General features: G+C 51.1%; 1 protein-coding gene across 1 annotated transcript; it reads right to left on the bottom strand.

Moving 5' to 3' along the window:
• Positions 444-7927, bottom strand: FABP6 (fatty acid binding protein 6). Its single transcript, XM_018050090.1, has 4 exons — positions 7718-7927; positions 6415-6590; positions 4607-4696; positions 444-1966 (listed from the first exon to the last, which is right to left on the bottom strand). Exons 1-4 carry the CDS (start codon positions 7782-7784, stop codon positions 1913-1915), a joined length of 387 nt encoding a protein of 128 aa, XP_017905579.1. The 5' UTR covers positions 7785-7927; the 3' UTR covers positions 444-1912.

Here is a 9367-nt window from a genome sequence, read left to right on the forward strand (position 1 = left end):
ACTTGTTGTATGCCAGACTCTAGTAACCACTAACCTGTTTCTGTATCTATCTATGAGTTTGTTTTATTTTGAAATCATGTGGACCACCAGAAAAGTCTTTCTCCATCTGACTTAATATAATACCTTCAGGCTCTAAGGCTTCCCTTGTGGCTCAGCTGGTAAAGAATCTACCTGCAATGCAGGAAACCTGGGCTGGGAAGATCCCCTGGAAAAGGGAAAGGCTACCCACTCCAGTGTTCTGGCCTGGAGAATTCCATGGACTGCATAGTCCATGGGGTCGCAAAGAGTGGGACACAACTGAGCCACTTTCACTCCACTTCAGGCTCCATCGATGTTGTTGCAAATGGCAGGATTTAATTTTTTTTTATGGCTGAATAGTATTCCTGTGTGTGTGTGTGTGTGTGTGTGTGTGTGTGTGTGTGTGTGTGTGAAACATCTTTATCCATTCATCCACTGATGGACACTTAGATCATTCAGTTCTTAAGGAGGGTGCATTCTTCTCTTGTCGTGGAGTCCTGCAGGCATTTTGATGAGGGAAGGAGAGAGTTTCCTGTTTGGTGCTACTGGCTATTGTACGGCTCTTTCCCTTTTCACAGAGGGAGGCCTAAGGCTCACAGCTTTGACAACAGAATCCAGCTCAAAGTCAATATTGTTCAGCTTTGACTTTTTAAAATAGTTTAAATCTATTTATGGAAAATGATGATGGCTTTCCATGTATGAAAGTGATATAAAGTTTCCTTTGTAGTAAAAACAAAAGAATTGTCCTGGAGAAAAGTATGGGGTAAAAAGAAGTCAGGGTGAAGCACTTTTCTGGCGGTCCACTGGTTAAGACTCCGCACTTCCACAGCAGGGGGGCGCACGTTTGATCCCCAGAGCTGAGGATCCTGTGTGCAGTGTGGCATAGCCAATTAAAAGGGAGAACAACTCAGGGTGGCACCGAGGGAAGATGAGAATGAAAAAATCCCATTCGAGGTTAGGGATGATCTATCCGAGGGGCAGGCAGACCCCTCTCCTCCTCTCCATGCCCTGAACAGACACCGCGATCAGGCAGGGACATTTGCTCAGTCCAGGTGCGGCCTTGGAATCCTCCCTGATGCAGAGGTCCAGGCACCTACCTGAGGGTCAGAGTGACCTTTCTGATCACCTTTCCCATCCCACTGCAGCCTCTCCAAGTTCCTCCCTGGCCCCCCATCCAAGCCCTGCTAGTTCAATCCATGACGTTTCAGTTCCTGCCTGGCACACCCATAACCCCTTTGTCATCTCATGACTCCCATTTCTCCTCAGTCCCTCACTGGTCCTCCTGGCCCTCTCTTGTACCAGTGGGTAAACTGAGGCCCAAAGGAAGGACTCCGCAGTGAATGAGCAGAGACCCCAGCCATGCTGAAGCACTGCTCCTGGCTGGTGCATCCATCCCAGCGTCTGTGCAGCCTCGGCGCCCAGCAGCAGCGAGTCCTGCCAGGGAATCACCAGTCCTGCCCCCTGCTTCTGATACACTTTCTTGTGGCCCATCTGAGAGTCAGTGTGTCACCCCTCCCGGGGGACATTTGTCTCTTGAGAAAGAGTGATCTCTCCACCCTGAGTGTGGGTGGCAGGTAGCGGCAGGGACCACAGAGATGTGCCCACCATGCCTCTCGAGCACCATCTGTGCCCTTTCTCTGGGGCCAGGGGTCTTAGGTCCACACCTGTCCACACCCCAAGTCTCTGTGGTGACATGGGGCCCACAGGGACCTCAGGGCCAAGGTGTGGCCTGCACAGCCATCTGCAGGGGTTTCCCATCTCCACCAGCCAGAACTGCCCCAAGACACTAGAGAACAAAGAGAGGTTCTGGAATGAGCAAAAAGTCTTGTTAGACCAGCTTTATTGATATGGCTTTATGGCCCCCGCGGAGCCCTACCCGCCAACTCAGGCCTGCTCAGGCCACCTTCTTGCTCACGCGCTCGTAGGTCACGCCTCCAAGGGTGGAGACCTGGAAGAAACAGCGGGAACAGAGGGAGTCAGTGCAGGGATCCCAAGATGACCATGGGGCCTAGGGAAGGTAGACTGGCCTCTAGTCCCAGCCCTGATGGGAGTGAGCCCGTGCACCGCTTCTCTGGGCCTCTGGTTCCCAGTTTGTTGCAAGGCTCACTCTGTTCACTTTTATGTGGCCAAAGTGCTAACATGTTGGCACGATGTGACTTTCCTTGGGATAAACTTCCACTTGTCCATCCATTTCATTTCATCCATGCCAGTCACATTCCCCCCAACACTGAGCTTGCCCCATTGTACAGATGAGAAAGCTAAAGGTTAGAGAAGTCAATCACCCCTCTAAGGAGGAAGGCCACGCTCACCCTGTATACCATTTAGCATTTATGGGACCCCTGTGCTCAGTGATGAGGACATACAGTCTCTGCCCTTAGGAAGTGTAAGGTTTTGTGGAAAAGGCTGGAAAGAGGATGCTGTTCAGCAGAGGCCCGCTGTGTGCGGCACCCTGGGCTCAGGGCCAAGACACGCTGTCATTGATGTGCTCATTGCATCAGTTGGTCCTGATGCCCAGCAGAGGAGAGCTGCTTTCTTGTGGGAGGGGACGGGTGGCGAATGGAATTTTGTGGAAGCAGTTTAGCCCAAGGGCAGCAGTAAAGTGATGTGTGATTTTCATATGGGGTGGATGGAGGATGGAGTGGAGGGGGAGGCCAGGGCTCTGTCTAGAGGAGGAGTGATGAGAGAAGGGGTGCTGGTGGTGGGTGGAGGTGGGAAGAGGGATGCTCACAAAATGCATCCCTGTGGGTGGAGAAGGAGGAAGGTGTCCAGGATAATTCTGGGTCTCCAGAGATGGGAGGACATATGCAACCAAGACAGCTTCTCTCTGCTACCTAGTCTGTCCATGTGCCTGTGTGCGTGTGTGTGCGTAACAGCCATGAGCTCTGGGCACTGCTCACGCTGTACAGGCTCCATAGTCAGGTGCCCCCCCAGGAATTAGGAAACACTTGTTTCTTTTGGGAAGATGAGTTCTCCTGTCAGGCACAAATGTGCTTCATTCTGCCCTGGATTCTCCTTGTACCCCTCACAGGCTCTGCCCTGGGTTCTTCCTGCACCCCTCACAGGCTGGGGAGCTCTGCCTCTGGGAGTCAGTGTCCTCTAGCTTTCACCAGATTCTCCAAGAAGTCAATTTCCGTCCAGAAAACAATGCTCGTGCCTGTGCTTAGTTGCTCAGTTGTGTCTGACTCTACAACTCCTTGAACTATAACCTGCGTGGCTCCTTTGTCCATGGGATTCTCCAGACACGAATACTGGAGTGGATTGCCATTTCCTTTTCTCAGGGGGTCTTCCCAACTCAGGGATGAAACCCTCATCTTCTGTGTTGGCAGGAGGATTCTTTACTGCTGAGCCGCTGGAGAAGCTGGTGCCATATATATATGTGCGTGTATATGTGGGTATACACATGTGTACACCGACATATTTTTAAACACTATAGTTTTTTTTTTAACTGAAATGAAAGGAGGGAAAGAAGACCCATGGCCTGGGAAGAACAGGCAGAGTTTAGAAACCAGCCAATTTCGTCTGCCTCCCCCACAGACTAGCTGTGTGGCCTTGGGCAAGTTGCCTATGTCTCTGAGCCTCTAAGGCTTCTCTGTAAAATGGGAGTAATGTGAGGGCATTGGGCCTCCGGAGCCATGTGCTGCTTTTCTCTAGACTGGACTTGGGCGAGGAAACAAGGAAACAGGGAAGAGATTGCAAGATAGAGAGGAATGAGGGTGGCAGACCCTGCCTCCCTCTGTACGTCCTCCTGGAGAGGCTTGGGGAGGACAGCCCCGACCTCCCCTGGGGGGGTCTCTAGCCCAAGACATAGGCTCACGAGGAGGAAATGACTGACATGTAGAAGCGTCTTCCTTTTTCTCGTCACCTCACATCCATTTCCTTCACCTAGGGAAACTCTGGAGCCCCCAGGGGAAGAGTTGGGTGGGGGGTGGAGCACCTCCAACCTGTGTTTACTGAGAACCCGCCTGCCAATGCAGGAGACACAGGAGATGAGGGGTCAATCTCTGGGTCAGGATGATCCCCTGGAGGAGGAAACGGCCTGTGGGAGGGGTCAGTCCACAGGTGTGTGAGTTGGCCCCACCAACCTTTTTTAAAAATCTTTTAATTAGTTGCCAATATTGGCTAGTCTGGAAATTTCACTTTAAGTACCAATTTCCAGCTTCTCTTGAAACACCAGAAGATACAGCATTCAGGGCCTGAAGTCCCTCATGGAAGTGAGGGAGTGGCAGCTGTGTTTGCAGGGCCCACCAGGACTCCCTGCTTCATTTATACTCTGGGAAGTCCAGACTTGTGCCCCTGAGGTGGCTGAGTGTGGGCACTGGAGTCTGGCGCCTAACACCAAATTCCTGCTCTGTCAAGAAAGCTCTGTGCCCTCTGGCCAATCTCTTAGTCACCCTGTGCCTCAGTCTCCTCACCTGCCAAATGCGGATAAAAATCCTTACCTAACAGCGTGATTGTGAAGGTCAGATGAAGTCCTGTGCATCCAGCGATCAGCACAGAGCCCATGCCTCTAAAGCCAGCTTCCCAGAGGCCCTCCTCTCAGGGCAGAAGAACATCCTCTATTTTATGTGGGAACCAGCAGGACACTTACCTCCACCAGCTTGCCATCCACAATCTCTGCAGTGTGGTGGTAGTTGGCGGAGTCCACGACCACCTTCCCACCCTCCATCTTCACGGTGACCTGAAAGGGAAGCATAAGGCAGCCTGAGCTGCAGAGCCCCCACAAATGCAGACCAGCCCTCGGGGGAATGGACCTGCCTCCAGCCCCAGCAGCCCCCTCTAGGAATTAATGTGTCTTATAGACTTGTGATGCTGTAGCCCATGGGATCGCAAGGAGCTGGAAACGACTGAGCAACGGGACACCACCACCAACAAAGACATGTGATTACATACATCCAAAGACACAGATAATCTGTGCAAGTCACTGGACCTTCCTGTACCTCAGTTTTCTCATCTCAGTGATGGGGATAGTACTTGTACCTACTCCGTGGGGTTAGTGTGAAGATTAAATGATTTACTGTCATATATGTGGGCTTCCCAGGTGGTTCAGTGAAGAAGACTCTGCCTGCCAATTCAGAAGGGGAGGGTTCGATCCTGAGGTCAGGAAGATTCCCTAGAAGAGTCAGACGTTTCTGAACAGTCACACATGATATGTGTAAGGTGCTTAGAGCAGCGCCTGGCTCCCTGGTGAGCACTCCTTGTTAGCTGCAGAATCTGTTAATGATCTTCGTTATTAAGTGATGCTGATGTCATCCAAGAGCGTTGATTGCAGCCTTGTTTGTAACAGTGAACAACCTAAGTATTCAACTTACGTTATCCTCCAGTCAATAGCTTAAATATCTATTAATGAGGGAATGCTGACTAGCATTTCCATACTGTTGGACACTATACTACCATTAAGAAAAGAATAAGCCAAGTCAATATGTGCTGAAACTGAAAGATACCGTGAGAAGTTGTTAAATTTTTAAAATACCCAAGTGGCAGAATATCAATATTATGACTGCTTATCCTCCTCCCCTGGCAATCTGAGGAGCAGAGTACTTTCTTGGTCAGGGTTGGGGGCTACAGAGGGGACATGGGATGGATGGAAGACCTGAGGGGCCATTCTGGGTAGGGAGGCGATAAACAGCCAACTTTCACTTCTTTGCTACCCATGATTGCCATTTCGAACCCAGATAAGTCTAGTTCTAGGGCCTGGGCAAGATTAATCTCTAGGTCACACTACAGGCAGCATAAAAATGTGGTTATACTCTCTGGAACCAGACTGCCTGAGGGTGCAGACCCAGCCTTGCTGTGGGATCCAGGCAGCTATTTAATCACATGACTCAGCCCAACTCCCCCATCTGTAAAGTGGGGCGGTAGTTATAGTGACCTCACGGGCTTACCTGCATTAAGATGTGGGACAGATCCAGCTAGTGTCCAGGATATATGTGTGAAGGATTCGGCAGATGGGAACAATTTTTATCATCAATATTGTGTCCATTATTGACGTATCATTAAAAAGAATGGCTAAATTGCCAAGTAACTCAAGCTGTTAATGCTGTGGACTAGACTTGAGAAGAAGGGCGTCCCCGGTGGTGCTAGTGGTAAAGAACCCACCTGCCAACGCAGGAGACACAGGAGACCTGGATTTGATCCCTTGGTCAGAAGATCCCCTGGAGGAGGGCATTGCAACCCACTCCAGTGTTCTTGTCTGGAGAATCCCATGGACACGGGAGCCTGGCAGTCTACAGTCCATAGGGTCATAAAAGTGTTGGATGCGACTGAAGCGACTTAGCACGCACACACAGACTTGAGAAGAAGCCTCAGCTTAGGGAGCAGCCCCAGGGGACTTGGTGGGAGCCAAGAAGTCAGCCAGAGGCCTGGGGAAGGAGGAAAGGGTAGCCAGCAGGCTCTCACCTTGAACTTCTTGTTTCCCACGGTCTCCATCTCGGTCTCCTTGCCAACGGTGAAATTGTTGGAAATGGAGTGGCCCCCAGGGTAGTGCTGGGACCAGATGAAGTTCTGCCCGTCCTGCTGTATCTCCGAGATGACCTTGAAATTGCGGCCCTTTTCAATCGTGTCGCTGGAGAGCCCTGGGCCCGGGAACAAGCAGAGTGACCAGGTAAGAGCTGCCTACAACCTGTGGCTTTGGGCATGAGCTTGCTTCACCCATGGCAGGTAGGTTTGACAGTCAAGAGCACAAGCCCCAGTTCTGTCATGAGCCATGTGGCTTAGGCAAGTTACTATCTCTCCAAGGCTCAGGGTTTTCATCCACAAACTGAGAATAATAAGGCCTATTTCACAGGACTGTTGCAGGGATTAAATGACAGTGATTATGTCTGGTAAAACTCCTGGCATGGAGTTGACAATAATAGCTGCTCTTCTATACTATACTAGAAATTTACTACTGTACTACTAGAAAGTAGTATGCTAGAAATTTCCCAAGCTTACAAAGTCCTAAAATGAATGAGACCTGCAAGGCTGTCTTCTAATGCTTTTGTTTTACAGATACGGATCCCTGCAACTAGACTGTTGTAGGTGAAGCCAGGTCCCTGTTCCTTCAGGGCCAGTCCCAGTACTTGACTCAGAAGGGCTCTTTCCTCCCCATGGCCCCAAGCCCCTGCTCTTGGGGCCCCTCCGGCTGTCCTCTGAATCTAGACCGCTGCAATGCCTCACACTGGGCTGACACACCAAGATTTCTGCAGGATTCTCAAGTCCACTGTCTCTCTGGTTCCTCCCAACCAGTGTTACAAATCGAGCTGTCAGAAGAGTGGGGTGTTTGATCTCCAGCCATGGTGCCTAGCACTGTAAGAGGCCCTTGTTTGCTGAATGACGGCGTGAACGAGTAGCTTGTCAACCCTGGTATCTATGTTCCCACCCCTTTGTCACCTCTCCCCAGGCAGGATGTGGTGACATCACTCGTCATCTTATCCTTGGCTCCTGGGGGGGGGGGGTCTCATGACTTCTGGCACTGATGCGTAACTGTGATCCGTTCTTGCTGAAATGCCCCATCAGTAACATTAGGTTGGCCCATGCATATAGCAAGCATTCAATAAATGTTTGAATGAATAAGCCAATCAGCTCTCCATCTCACCCATTGCTAGATTTGTGACCTTGCACTAGTCACTCAGCTTCTCTGAGCCTCATGGATTTTGGGTTCCCTGTGCAAAGCTGGCTGTGACGCCCAACCCCAGGAAGGTGCTCTCGGGAGCTCACTCACCCAGGCGCTTCATGAAGTCATCATAGTTCTTCTCACTCTCAATCTCGTACTTGCCAGTGAAGGCCATGCTGCTGAAGAGCTGGAGCCTCAGGAGCAAAGGATGAGAAGGAAGAGCTGTGGTGCTGAGGGGCCTGGTGCCTCAGCTTATAAACCCTCCTGGATGCTGAGGCTCAGCCCCAAAGTCACCCCACTTCTTCCCACCCATGAAGAGGAAGCACTTACAATTTTATGATGTGGGCAGGACGTGGAGGAGCAAAAACCCTGAGGTTATTCACCCTGGGGACTTCCTGGCTGGAATCCCATTACCATTGGCAAGGCTAGGGATGGCTCTGCTGCAGGGTTTGAGTGATCATCCATCTCTGCCCAGCCCTCCTCCACCCATCCATCCATGTCCTCCCTCCATCCATGCTCCTAGATTCCCTCCTTTACTCAGTCACCCCCACATTCATTGACCAGAGTGTGTCGGGTACCTCAGTGTGTGGCCAGCACTGAGGAAACAGTGAGACAAACCCCCTTCCCCAAAACGCTTCCAGTCTGGTCCAGCATCAAAACACACCTGCAAAGAATCCTCATGCAAGCAGGATGGGATATGTCCTGAGACACACAGATCTGGGGAAGAAGCAGTGGGGTCCAGCTGGCTGGTGCAGCTTTGCATAGCAAGTGGCATTTAATACAGGTCTTGAAAGAATTCGGATGTTTAGAGAAGTGGTAAGGTTGGAAGAGGCAGATAACATTGTAAGTTGAGGGAACAATGTGCTGAAGGTGGGTAGAGCCACCAAGAAAGGAAACAGTGAGTTTGTAGCAAAGAACACTTGCAGGAGCACAGGCATGAGATGGGTGTAGATGGTGTGATCATCTGTACCCGTGGAGTGTAGCCCACAAGCCAGGGAGCCAACTGGAGGAGGCAGTGCCAGTTGCCCTAGAGACCAGCTATGTGCCGGGCATGGGCTGGGAGTGTGGCAAATTTCAGTCTGTTCCAACTAAGCAACCGGGAGGGCCAGGCGTCCAGCCCCAACTTCCTGTCCCTGTTCTTCTGTGGTTGTGCTGCATCTCCATTGTGAGGCACAGCTTATCTGGTTGTGGCACACAGGTTTAGTTGCCCCACAGCATGCAGGATCTTAGTTCCCCAACCAGGGATCAAACCCGTGTCCCCTGCATTGGAAGGCAGATTTTTAACCACTGGACCACCAGGGAAGTCCCCTTGTCTCTGTTCTGACTCTGATACCACTTCACACTCAAGGACTCCATCTCCTCGTGATAACCCCTGCCCAGCCTGTCTCATGGGACTGCTCTCTGGATCAAATAGATTGGCCATGCAAAGTATGAAGCACTTACAAAGGCTCTCATGTTTATTATTATTAAGGAAAGTTTTGCGTCTGTCTCCTTTTTTAGAGTCCCTAAGAATCAGTGGCAACCCACTCCAGTACTCTTGCCTGGAAAATCCCATGGACGGAGAAGCCTGGTAGGCTGCAGTCCATGGGGTCGCTAAGAGTCGGACACGACTGAGTGACTTCACTTTCACTTTTCACTTTCATGCTTTGGAGAAGGAAATGGCAACCCACTCCAGTGTTCTTGCCTGGAGAATCCCAGGGACGGGGGAGCCTGGTGGACTGCTGTCTATGGGGTCGCACAGAGTCGGACACGACTGAA

Source organism: Capra hircus, chromosome 7, assembly GCF_001704415.2.
Source record: "Capra hircus breed San Clemente chromosome 7, ASM170441v1, whole genome shotgun sequence".
Classification (NCBI taxonomy): Eukaryota; Metazoa; Chordata; class Mammalia; order Artiodactyla; family Bovidae; genus Capra; species Capra hircus.

Excerpts from the sequence above, each read along its gene's own strand:
- FABP6 (XM_018050090.1), bottom strand. The coding sequence starts at position 7,784 with ATGGCCTTCACTGGCAAGTACGAGATTGAGAGTGAGAAGAACTATGAT. Across the intron at positions 6,591-7,717 it reads TGACTTCATGAAGCGCCTGG|GGCTCTCCAGCGACACGATT; the intron begins GTGAGTGAGCTC and ends TCCCGGGCCCAG. Across the intron at positions 4,697-6,414 it reads TGGGAAACAAGAAGTTCAAG|GTCACCGTGAAGATGGAGGG; the intron begins GTGAGAGCCTGC and ends CTTCCCTTTCAG.